The 13,837-nt window shown below is 42.9% G+C and overlaps 1 protein-coding gene across 1 annotated transcript in view; it reads left to right on the top strand.

Moving 5' to 3' along the window:
• Positions 1-1,035: 1,035 nt before the first annotated feature.
• ubl3a (ubiquitin-like 3a) overlaps positions 1,036-13,837 on the top strand; it is a 31,884-nt gene continuing 19,082 nt past the window's right edge. The window contains exon 1 of the mRNA XM_010868214.4: positions 1,036-1,723. Within this exon, the coding sequence (XP_010866516.1) occupies positions 1,697-1,723 (27 nt within the window). The 5' untranslated portion in view covers positions 1,036-1,696. The remainder of the gene's footprint in view (positions 1,724-13,837) is intronic.

Consider the following 13,837-nt stretch of genomic DNA (forward strand, 5'->3'; position numbering starts at 1 on the left):
ACACAGACACAACACACACACAGACACAACACACAGGCACAATTCACACACAAACAGACGTAACACTCACACACACAGACACAACACACACACAGACACAACACACACACAGACACAACACACACACACACACACATAGACGCAACACACACACACACACATAGACGCAACACACAGACACAACACACACACACACACACACATAGACGCAACACACACACACACACACATAGACGCAACACACAGACACAACACACACACAGACACTACACACACACACACACACACAGAGGCAGGCCTGCTATTGAAAGGTTTTACGTACTTACAGATTTGCTCCGTTCCAAGATCAACCCCTAAACCCCGGTACGACCCCCTTCAATCCTCTCTGTCAACGTGTTGCTCTCAGAACAAGGGATAACGGCCACATATATCCACTCTACTCTCCTCCCCCAGTCAAGACCTTCAAGACCATCGGGGGAAAACATCCCACAGCCCCACGGCTGAAGAACCTTCCAGAACTCCTGCATGCATTGCAGTAGGCCAGGATCTGACACCTTGTACGCGCCTGAAATATTACTAATTTTCCTTAATTTGTTTTTAATGGTCAAACCAAAACAGATATGAACAGATCAGTTGTGAAAACCAAATGATTGATAGTGTACCATGCAAGTATACAGTAAACTATAGATGTAATTACATCAACCCTAAAGGTCCCTATGGCAGGCTATTTGACATGGGTGATGCCAAAACATCCTGATTAATCTTTTTTGAATAAGAGTAGTGGTAAAGCATGAATCATAGCCTTCTGCACAGTGGCCCTGTTGAAGAATTACCTCAAGTTTAATCGTGTAGACTTCGTGGGTCTTTTATAAACCATTCACCTGGATGTCAGGGTCACATTGACAAGGCACCCTTGGGAGGATGTGTGTGTGTGTGTGTGTCTCTGTGTTCATTCGTGTGAAGAAACCACCCCACCCCCCAGGCTTGTGCAAGCTAGCAGTCCCCCACCAAACGACACCGAGACCGTTTTATCTTTCCAACTCGCTACGGCTGTCTACTACCCCTTCTCACTTCCCCCTCTCTCCTTTCAATTCAACCCTTTCCCCCCAACCGAACTGCCGCCATGTTCTTCTGAGCCAGGATGACAGTCAGACGGACAGAAGAGAGTCAGGGACACAGTCTGTGACTAAAAACCACGATTTAACTCTGCTTTTCGGAGTATGATCGAGAGGTTTTAACACCACTGAACATTTAGAAAAGTGGATATCTTCTGATTTTTATCTTTATTTGAGACGTTCGGATTTACAGCGACATCGGTTTGTCCGGATGTTACAGCGCTAGATATTTGGTTTTCCTACGGCGTAGGCACCTTTTATGAAGGCAGATCTTTTTACATTTTGTGGTGTTGGAGGGGACGAATATACGAACACATCAATTCCATCTGTTAAAAGCTTTTTTTTAAACTAGAACATAAGCGGACTAAATGTGTAATTTATGTGAAATAGAAGAACACATTCCAACATTCGTTCGTACCTCTGAATGGAGGACTAGTAATACCAACGGGATTTAATTGATGTTTTGGACGTTTAACTGATTATCAAATAATCACAGTTTGCTGTCAACAAGGTTTTAAGACGAGGAAAAGGGAAATATTATTGGTTTCTTCTCCGAAGCCCTACCGTGAACGTATTGCAACATGACGGGCTCTACCCCGGCAGACATGGTGAGAGATTGTGCCTATGTTTTAGAATATGTAGCCTAACCAGTTCGTTGCATGACACTTCTTTCAAATGTGAAATAAATTGTAGAAGGACTGCAATATATATTAAGTGAAATGTTGTGATCCTGTCGTTTTTGTGGTCAGGCGAATATACAAACGTATATGACAAGATAACCACATCAATCTATAATATGTTTTTGTCGTGCTGTTAATATGTGGCTAAAATGTCATAATACAATTCTAATGAAGCATATTACATATGTCCCGTGTTACGTATGGAAAAGAGAGGAAGCACAGATTGAGCAGCAGTAGCTGTAACATTTCGCCCAGCGGGGCTACTGTTGACATTTAGCTGCTCTCTGTGTGACGTAGTGTGGTGCGCCCAGTGCGCGCCGTTCCGGGTGATGCACGGGCTTGCCGCTTTTCTATACACGGCAACCTCCATATATCATCATCAGAATGCCAACGGTCATGGCCCGTGTGTGACAGACTGACCCGGTTGCCTGGTGGTCTGTTGGTTTGATATTTAGTCGTCTCCTGTGTGGTCTGCGGATGGACATATGAAGCCACCATAGCTGATCATTGTTACCCAGTTAAGAAATCCCATTATAGGATGGTTCACATTGATCTCTCATCCCATCTGGATAGTCTGTGCTATTTTAGGTAGACTGTTACTGTTCTGTTTGATTTGTAGGATAGGTTGACTGTTCCAAGGTTGGCCATGGTACACTGATGTTATAATAATGTGTAGTGTTAGGATGATGCCTGACCCGTGACCTGGAGGACCAAGCTCCAGTTTAATAATGATATGCAGGGTTTTGATGTCTACCATTGTGGCTGACTATTACAAAACACTGACTGCCCTGGTACAATTTCTCTCGGCCTCTTTCACTGTCTATGGGGCAACAATACTGCAATTCAAGTCATTGGCAAGAAAAGGTCTGGGGGGCGAAATTCGTGATAATCGGGCAGTTGGATGGTGTGTGTGTGTGTGTGTGTGTATGTATGGGTATGTGAGCAAGTGTGTGTGTTTGTGTGTGTCACACACTTGGGAGACTCTGGATGGAAGCCAAGCGGAGAGGAGAAGTGAATGGCGATGCCAAACATTGTGCCTGAATGAGTCTGAGACAGAATGAGAGATAAAGAAAGTGAGGGAGAGGGAGAGAGGTTAGGCCTGAGGGAAGTGGAAAATGGTGAGAGGTCGTTTTCTTTCCTCCAAGAAGGGGAGCGGAGCAGAGGGGAGGGAAGAGGCAAATTACCTCTCTCGTGGCTGACCCCAAAAGTGCTGACAGGGTCAAAACTAGTACCCATGGCAACTAAGTGACACTTGGACCTCAGTGTTCTCTCTGTGTGTTTTTGTGTGTGTGGAGGCATGGCTAGAGGGAGGGAGGGAGGGGGGCTGGATGTGGTTTAGTGAAGACTGAACAGTAGAATAAAGCTGGTCTGTTCAGATAAGCCTCTGATGAATACATCCACTATTTTAAACAGAGAGGATTTATTTTCTCAGATACTCAGAGAGAGGAAAAGACAGAATGGATTTTATACATCGCTGCACTTGGGCACACACAAACACAAACACAAACTTAGACACATACAAACACACTTAGACACATGCAAACACACTTAGACACATGCAAACACACTTAGACACATGCAAACTGAGTGGGCGTCTTGTCGGCTGTGTGGTCCACGGCTGGGGAGTCTGGAGGTGACAATGGAAGTGTGTGTTAAAATGTTGTGTGTGTGGTTGATCCCCCTTGTCGGTTCGATCTATGTGTTTCAAGTACATTTTCCAATAGATTAATCATATTTCAGCCACTAACTACATGTGGATGATGCCATACACACACACACACACACACGCACAGATTGATTTGGGAGCTAGGGGAGAGGTCAAAGGTGAGTGGTGTGTGGGCTAGGGGTGAAAGAGAGGGGGGGAGGTGTCATGGTGGGTGAAAAGCCCACCCTGAATCATCCTTCTTCTGAAGCCTGGCTCAGCATCACACACACACACACATACACACATTTATTTAGCTATTTTAATGGAGACCCTGCTTCCACTTATTCTAAAAACCTTTATTCTACCCTTAACTCTAACCTTAATCTCAACCTAACCATAACCTCAACAACCTAAACCTATGTCTCAGTAACCTAATGCATAACCGTAACAGGTTATCCCTAACCAAATTGATGGGGCTAATGTAGCAGATTATCTTGAGCGGGCCTTATCCAAGCATGACCCTTATCAACAGGTTGCGATGATGACAGTCATGCAGCCAAGGACTTAATTTGATTCAGGTATGCCGTCTCAGGAATATATCGAATATGTGGAAAGACATGGGGTCCCCAGGAGAGGTTTAAGAACCACTGATCTAACTGAAACAGAATATGATCGTTTGCTTCCTTCAGGCAGTTGGCTTTTTTTTTCCTGTCCTTCTGACCAGCTGTCCTGGAGTTTGAGAAAATTATGGTTTTATGCCTAGCATACAGTGAATCAATGACATATCCTTTCCAAGTGATATTGTAAACGTGAAATAAGTGACGTGAAGTCACATAAAAATACGCCAAGTCACAAATTTCGTTTAGTAGTTTTGTTGGGTTGTCCATTGTGGACACCATTGCATATTTAATGTAGATTTCCTGGAGTAGCAGTCCTGATCCTTCGTTAATAATAAATGGCAATATTCCTGAAAAATCTTGAAAAATGCTAAATGTCTCCAACTGTCTCCCTAATCTAACTTGCTCCAAACAGATTTAGCTATACTGTAACTATGGGTTACTGTGCTAGCATGGTGGTGTGGCTGCCTCCATGATGCCTGTGCATCGCCATATTGAACAAATCTTTGTAAACACACAGAAAAGGGCAGAGATACAAAGTACAAAGTAAAAACATTTGGTTGTATTCACCAGTTTTGGGAAGATCCTAATTAAGACTAAAATACAAAGTTAAAATAGTTTTAGTAGTAGTTAGTAGTAACTAGCCTGTGAACTAAATTGATATTTTTTTTTATTGTATTACCCACTGGTTAATTATGAACTGCTTATACCCGGTAATTTAGATCTTAGTTACTAACTTCCCTGAAGTAGTGAACACAGCCGAACCCAGCCGAGCACTTTTACTTTGTCTTTTTACACCTCTAGAAAAGGGTAATTGCTGCCAGATTAGATGAACAGCAGGTAGCATGCAGCAATTGCTTCAAAATCCTAAACGGACAATTGTTAAATGTTGAACGGCAAACTGGGTCTGCCACAATGAAGACTGGTTTGACTAAACACATGCAGGCCGCACGAGTGTTGGTCATGAACCGTTGACAGTAATTCTGTTTGTCCAGTTCTACCATGTCATTACTTGGTACAAGTTCTGCTCTGACTGAATGCTGATCACTACAATTTTTGATGTAGTTTGTTTGAATCATTGCCGTAGGCCTGTATTTAAGCAATGAAGCATAAGTGAGTGTGGTATATAGTCAATATACCATGGCTAAGAGCTTTGTTTTAGGCACCAGGCATCTCTTAGCGGTGGTATTATGACAATATACCATAATCTTCAGAGATACCTAGAGGCTATTATTAACTGAAAACAGCAAAATGTTATGTACTGTCATACCCATGGTATGGAGTGTCACAAACCACTGCTTTCAGCTAATAAGCATCCAGGATTCAAACCACCCGGTTTATCCTCAGTGTGAGGGCAGGCTATAGATTTAGGAATGTCTAATTCGGGACATAGCGTTACATAGCATAGATTCCCTAAAGAGGTCACGTGGTGATTTATTTTTTCATAACAGGCCCTCAATGGAATCATTTTTAATATTTGGAAGTCATAAAACGATTAACAGCTACACGCAGTATATCGGCAGGTGTAGTTAGAATTTTTGTTTTTTTTTGTTATACAGTGTAGTACTCAGCAAAAAAATAAATAAATATATATAATATATATATGCAATACAATACATGAACATATACTGGGGTAGACATGTATAGCGCTTTAATCTCATACATATTTTGACCCGAAAGAAGTGTAAAATACTCGTACATCTAATAGCATAAATCTAGGCTAATTTTGCCGGGGGTGGTAAATGGGGAGATTCACAGTTTCCCTCACTGCATCTTTTCCCCCAAGCTAGGTTGAGCTACAGCCACACGCATACATATAACATTTTCCCCCATAATGATGGAGGTAAAACACCCTTCCAGATGTCGTAAATTATATATGTCGTAGTCTCCAGTCAGCTTCATCATACTAATAAGGCAATTCAACTTCAACCACTAAATGCTAGCGATGGCTAGCCATGCTAACCCATCTACCTGTCTGTGTTAGTGCTGGTTAGTGAAGTCTGAATGTTCTCTACTCCCACGAGTAGGAGTGAAAGACACCTTAAAGAATCAGGATGCCCCTTGCTGACAACATCAAAACACAATTTTCAGACTCTGATGACTTGAAGAGCTCTAGGTGTCAGCCTGACCAGAAACCACACTGGTTAAACTGTAAATGTAGCCTCAAAATAGGCTCAGCATAGGCTGCATTTTTGATTGAGTCAGAGAGATTATGCCATGTCACATGCACGTCCTTGAGTCTGACTACAGGGGAACTACAGAGGAACTACAGGGGAATGGGCGTGTCCATCGGTGTCAGTTGATTTAATCTAAAGATATTGATGCATGTCCAGATAAAGGTCATTGGTACAAACATCAATCAATCACTTATGTAACAGTGTATTTGTCTGTGTGTGTGTGTTCCTATGCTGTTGTGTGGTGTAAGTTCATTTCTGCAAGTTCTGGTAACACTGTAAGGGATGATTTCCTCATAACTTACTGACCTGTCATGTGACCTGAACCAGGTAAACACCTTGGTGTTGAGCTGAATGCATGATAGGGCAGGGCTGGGCAGGGCAAGAAGCCAGCTATAACAACTACAGCTATAACACGTCTGACCTGTTCTGAATGCTTTGTCACGGTGAGACAAATAAGGACGTGGAGCTCTCACCTGGGACGAATGAGGTCATCAGAAAGGGACACAAGGCTCTATTATAACTCACTAATAGTTGAGTGAAAGGAAGAAGAGACAGAATTAGGTTTTAGAAAGGGGATTTGAGAGGGTTAGTGTGGGTTTTAAAGGATGTGGGGGGTAGTGTGGGTTTTAAAGAATGTGGGGGGGCTAGTGTGGGTTTTTAAAGGAGAGAGAAAGAAGGGAAGAGAGGATAAGTGGGGGCTTTAGAGGAGACAAAAACAGAGAAGTGGGGGTTTTAGAGAGAGAAAGAGCATTAGTGTGGGTTAGAGAGTGAGAGAGAGACAGATATTGAAAAAATAGAATTTTCAGAGTATAATACAAGACCTAATAATGATTCAGAACTGATTTAGGACTATACCTAGTTCAAAATTCAGAAACAAATGGGTTGAATTTCACACCCACTTAAAGACAGGTTTCTCTCCAACCTTCCGTAACAAAGGTCTATTCTATGGAGAGGTGACCCTAGGTGAGAGCCTCCTAAACCAGACCAGAACCAGGTCCCTATTCCGAAAGGGCTCCACAGAGCTCCAGGAGAGCAACTCCAAATCACAAAAAAGCTTAAAAGAAAACTATAGGACACTGGAAGGAGTTAGCCAGAAAACTGTCCAAAATATTGGTATATCCAGTCTTAGTGAGGGTGGTTTGCTATCTTTTGAGGCCGCCATTGGCAGATCCTTCCATCAAGAAGACAGACTGGTGTGCACACTGCCCACACATTGAGATGGAAACTGAGAGGCACTTCCTAACCTCCTACTAATTGTATGAGTGTCAAAGATTTGTTTATTTACGTTTTATTTGTATTTTTTTTATTTATTACAGATGGGTTTTCTCTCCACTTGATTTGGCAGTGTAAATTGTTATTTAGAGAGACATGGAGAACAAGAAAGCCAGGCAGACAGAGAGAAAGCGAGAGAGTGAGGTAACGTGTTAAAGAAGAGGGAGGAAGTGCAGCAGACTGGTTCAGTAAGGAAACCTTTCAGCTGGGAGCAATTTCCATCCAGTGACTCTGTCATGTTAGAGAGACTGAGAGAGAGAAGCATGTTTGTACTGCCACCACAGCTAAGGAAGTCAAGTATGGAGGGAGGGACAGTAACACTACCGCAGCAGCAAGAGCAAGAGAGAGACCAAATTGGTTATTTTCAAATCTATTACATTACTGCTATGAATGTAATTATATAAAACTAAAATGAAACGATATTGATCTTGGGAAGGAGAAATGTCATTAGCCCAACACAGACACAGTGCCGACTCACATTCACATGACTTTTATAGAGAACAACCGACGCAGACTTTAATACTGAATAACTGGCATACAGACCAACACACCTTTACAGCACAGACATACAGCCCTCAGATTTACAGATATACAGCCAGAGACAACCGTCAAATGTGGAAGTCTCGTCAGTATAGCCTGTTGGTTAGTCCAGCAGTCAGTCAACGGTCACGTCAAACTACATTAATCTCTATACAGGATACTCACATAAATCAAAACTAGGCTCTAAGTCCTTGACCTTCATACCCTGACCCCTAAGGAAAAAGAATGGGAGGAAGGGAGAGAAAGTGGGGAGGATGGAGAGAGAGTGTGGGAGGAAGGAAGAGAGAAAGTGGGAGGAATGGAGAGAGTGGGACGAAGAGAGAGAAAGTGGGAGGAAGAGATTGTGGGAGAAAGGGAGAGAGAGGGAAGAAGAGAGTGTGCGTGTGGGAGGAAGATAGTGAGTGTGGGAGGAAGAGAGTGAGAGGGTGTGGGAGGAAGAGAGTGAGAGGGTGTGGGAGGAAGAGAGTGAGAGAGTGTGGGAGGAAGACAGAACATGGGACAGCTCAGTTGGCCTTCATGCCATCTTGCACACATTTAATTTGTCATCATCGCGTGCAGAAGTCTAAAGAACCCTCCCTGACTGGCTCTGATGAGTCTGTCTTTGTGTCTGTCTGTGTTTGTTGGTGTGTATTTGTCTATGTGTGTGTGTCTGTGTATGTGTGTCTGTCCGTGTGTCTTTCTGTGTGTGTGTTTGTTTGTCTGTGTGCCTGTGTATTTGACTGTCTGTATCTTTATCTATGTGTTTTAGTGTGTGCCCTTATTTGTGTATTGCCTTTAACTTATACTTAAACTCTCAGGATATGTGTGTGTGTGTTTGTGTGTACCTCCACCAGACTATTGCTCAAAGTGTGTGTGTGTCGGTCCGTGTATGCGTGAAGACATTTCCTCAGCCTTGGACCAGAATGACTGAGGGCTTTTCATCCAGTTCATCATTTATACATGGAATGAAAATGGATTAGTGTTCTAGCACAGGATACACACACACACACATACAGTGGGGAGAACAAGTATTTGAAACACTCCCGATTTTGCAGGTTTTCCCACTTACAAAGCATCTGCAATTTTTATCATAGTTACTCTTCAACTGTGAGTGACGGAATCTAAAAGAAAAATCCAGAAAATCACATTGTATGATTTTTAAGTAATTAATTTGCATTTTATTGCATGACCTAAGTATTTGATACATCAGATAAGCAGAACTTAATATTTGGTACAGAAAACTTTGTTTGCAATTACAGAGATCATATGTTTCCTGTAGTTCTTGACCAGGTTTGCACACACTGCAGCAGGGATTTTGGCCCACTCCTCCATACAGACCTTCTCCAGATCCTTCAGGTTTTGGGGCTGTCGCTGGGCAATACAGACTTTCTGCTCCCTCCAAAGATGTTCTATTGGGTTCAGGTCTGGAGACTGGCTAGGCAACCCCAGGACCTTGAGATGCTTCTTACAGAGCCACTCCTTAGTTGCCCTGGCTGTGTGTTTCGGGTCGTTGTCATGCTGGAAGACCCAGCCACGACCCATGCTCTTACTGAGAGAAGGAGGTTGTTGGCCAAGATCTCGCGATACATGTCCCCATCCATCCTCCCCTCAATACGGTGCAGTCGTCCTGTCCCCTTTGCAGAAAAGCATCCTCAAAGAATGATGTTTCCACCTCCATGCTTCACGGTTGGGATGGTGTTCTTGGGGTTGTACTCATCCTTCTTCATCCTCCAAACACGGTGAGTGGAGTTTAGACCAAAAAGCTCTATTTTTGTCTCATCAGACTACATGACCTCCCATTCCTCCTCTGGATGATCCAGATGGTCATTGGCAAACTTCAGATGGGCCTGGACATGTGCTGACTTGAGCAGGGGGACCTTGCGTGCGCTGCAGGATTTTATTCCATGACGGCGTAGTGTGTTACTAATGGTTTTCTTTGAGACTGTTGTCCCAGCTCTCTTCAGGTCATTGACCAGGTCCTGCCGTGTAGTTCTGGGCTGATCCCTCACCTTTCTCATGATCATTGATGCCCCATGAGGTGAAATCTTGCATGGAGCCCCAGACCGAGGGAGATTACCGTCATCTTGAACTTTTCTAATAATTGCGCCAACAGTTGTTGCCTTCTCACCAAGCTGCTTGCCTGTTGTCCTGTAGCCCATCCCAGCCTGATGCAGGTCTACAATTTTATCCCTGATGTCCTTACACAGCTCTCTGGTCTTGGCCATTGTGGAGAGGTTGGAGTCTGTTTGAGTGTGTGGACAGGTGTCTTTTATACAGGTAACGAGTTCAAACAGTTGCAGTTAATACAGGTAATGAGTGGAGAACAGGAGGGCTTCTTAAAGAAAAACAAACAGGTCTGTGAGAGCCTGAATTCTTACTGGTTGGTAGGTGATCAAATACTTATGTCATGCAATAAAATGCAAATTAATTATAAAAAAATTATACAATGTGATTTCCTGGATATTTGTTTTAGATTCCGTCTCTCACAGTTGAAGTGTACCTGTGAAAAAAATTACAGACCACTACATTCTTTGTAAGTAGGAAAACCTGCAAAATCGGCAGCGTATCAAATACTTGTTCTCCCCACTGCATGCACGTTTGACTTTGTATCCCGAGACATAACCCAGATCCAGAAATCCATTTGGCCTAACCCTACACACAATCCTAACTCTAACCTAACCCTCAGTTCAGTAACGTAACTGTTAAGGCTAAATGTATCTTAGCAATAATGCTTAGTTCCTAAATCTAAATGTGATCCTAACCTTAACTCTATGCCCAATTGTATGTTTTTACCTGAAGCCCCTGCGACGGTAATCACACTCTTCCTTGTGAGGACCTGCTAAAAGACCTTGTGGGAAACTATTTTTCAGTTTTTACTAATGGTATGGGGACATCAGGTCTGCAGATGTGGATCATACACACACAAACACAAACAGACCATAAACTACAGACTACTGTGTTTCTCAATTGACTGCTGCACCAGCTGGTTCTCCGATCAGTACCGTAGCTCTGTGTCCCAGGGTTTCTGCTTGTACCAGGGTTTCTGGTTGTACCAGGGTCTCCATTAACTCGGGCCAGAGCGGTGGCTGCTGTTCCTGTGGTAGTTCTGAATGTAGATTCACAGCGAGGTTAGGGGTCAACTGGTGCATGGAATGGATTTCTGGTGCTAATATATTCTAGGCTTGAAGCACTAGGTCACGGTCAGGGTCGAGCTTAGCAGTTATCGTCTTATTTGTGTCAGTCTGGGAGTGTCTGTCTGTCCTCTAGTGTAGTGTTATCGAGTACGTCTGTCTGTCTGTTTGTCTGTCTATCTATCCTCTCTAGTGTAGCGTCTTAGTGTCTGCCTGTACTTCCTAGTTTGGACAGCAACAACAAGATCACACCCAGAGTATAGACTAGCCAACAGAAACACATACAGTACATCGTTTAGACTGGACAATGGAACAACCCCCCCCCCACAAGAGTTTAGACTAGACATCAATGCACACAACTACTTAGATGTAGGATAAGACCACAATGCTCACAGCTACTTAGATGTAGGGTAAGACCACAATGCTCACATATATTTAGATGTAGGGTAAGACCACAATGCTCACAGCTACTTAGATGTAGGGTAAGACCACAATGCTCACAGCTACTTAGATGTTGGGTAAGACCACAATGCTCACATATATTTAGATGTAGGGTAAGACCACAATGCTCACAGCTACTTAGATGTTGGGTAAGACCACAATGCTCACAGCTACTTAGATGTAGGGTAAGACCACAATGCTCACAGCTACTTAGATGTTGGGTAAGACCACAATGCTCACAGCTACTTAGATGTAGGGTAAGATCGCAATGCTCACAGCTACTTAGATGTAGGGTAAGATCACAATGCTCACAGCTACTTAGATGTAGGGTAAGATCACAATGCTCACAGCTACTTAGATGTAGGGTAAGACCACAATGCTCACAGCTACTTAGATATAGGGTAAGACCACAATGCTCACAGCTACTTAGATGTTGGGTAAGACCACAATGCTCACATATATTTAGATGTAGGGTAAGACCACAATGCACACAGCTACTTAGATATAGGGTAAGACCACAATGCTCACAGCTACTTAGATATAGGGTAAGACCACAATGCTCACAGCTACTTAGAGTTAGCATAAGACAGGCATTATGGCCTGCTCTGATGTACAACCATTATTTCCCTTCGCAGTGTTTGCAGAGCAGAAATATGGTAATAACATGATGATGTGTGTGTGTGAGTGTCCGTGTTTATCTATGCAACCGTGAGTGAGAGGGACAGATGAGTGTTGCTTGTTGTTGCTAATCTGCCCCGGTTGCTAATCTGACAGTCATTGGACAAACCCAGAATGTTTATGTTCTTCTTATTTGTCCTGTTTATTTGTACAGTGTAAATAAAAAGTCTACACACCCTTGCTAAAATGCCAGTTTCTTGTGATGTAAAAGAATGAGACTAAAATAAATCATATCAGAACTTTTTCCACCTTTAATGTGACCTATAACGTGAACAATTCAATTGAAAAAATCTTTGAGGGGGAAACATTTAAAATGTAAAACTCACAATAACCTGGTTGCATAAGTGTGCACACCCTTAAACTAATACTTTGTTGAAGCACCTTTTAGCATGGCACATCTTGACGTGGCAATATTTGCCCACTCTTCTTTGCAAAAGCCCTCCAAATCTGTCCGATTGTGAGGACATCTCCTGTGCACAGCCCTCTTCAGATAACCCCACAGATGTTCAATTGGATTCAGGTCTGGGCTCTGGCTGGGCCATTCCAAAACGTTAATCTTCTTCTGGTGAAGCCATGCTTTTGTGGATTTGGATGTGTGCTTTGGGTCATTGTGAACTTCATCTTCAGCTTTCTAATGGACGCCGGAAGGTTTTGTGCCAAAATTGCCTGGTTTTTGGAACTGTTCATAATTCCCTCCACCCTAAGGCCCCGGTTCCAGCTGAAGAAAAACAGCCCCAAAACATGGTGCTGCCACCACCATGCTTCACTGTGGGTATCACTGTGTTCTTTGGGTGATGTGCAGTCTTGTTTTTGCGCCAAACATACCTTTTGGAATTCAAACTTGGTTTCTTCAGACCATAACACATTTTCCCACGTGATTTTGGGGGACTTTATATTTGTTTTTGCAAACTTCAGCCGGGCTTGGATGTTTTTCTTTGTAAGAAAAGGCTTCCGTCTTGCCACCCTACCCCATAGCCCATTTATATGAAGAATACGGGAGATTGTTGTCACATGTAGCACGCAACAAGTACTTGCTAGAATTTCCTGCACTTCCTTAAATGTTGCTGTAGGCCTCTTGGAAGCCTCCCTGACCAGTTTTCTTCTCGTCTTTTCATCAATTTTGGAGGGACGTCCAGTTCTTGGTAATGTCTCTGTTGTGCCATATTTTCTCCACTTGATGATGACTGTCTTCACTGTGTTCCATGGTATATCCAATGCTTTGTAAATTATTTTGTACCCTTCTCCTGACTGATATCTTTCAACAATGAGATCCGTCTGATGCTTTGGAAGCTCTCTGCGGACCATGGCTTTTGCTCTTCGATGCAACTTAGAAAATGTCAGGAAAATCCTACTAGAACAGCTGAACTTTATTTGTGATTAATCAGAGTCACTAAATGATGGCAGGTGTGTAATGACTTGTATTTAACATGAGTTTGAATGTGATTGGTTAATTCTGAACACAGCCACATCCCCAGTAATGCAACCAGGTTATTATAAGGTTTTTACTTTTCATTTTTCAATTGAATTGTTCACATTAAAAGTGGAAAAAGTTCTGTAATGAT

This window comes from Esox lucius, chromosome 7 (assembly GCF_011004845.1).
Source record: "Esox lucius isolate fEsoLuc1 chromosome 7, fEsoLuc1.pri, whole genome shotgun sequence".
NCBI classification, from domain to species: domain Eukaryota; kingdom Metazoa; phylum Chordata; class Actinopteri; order Esociformes; family Esocidae; genus Esox; species Esox lucius.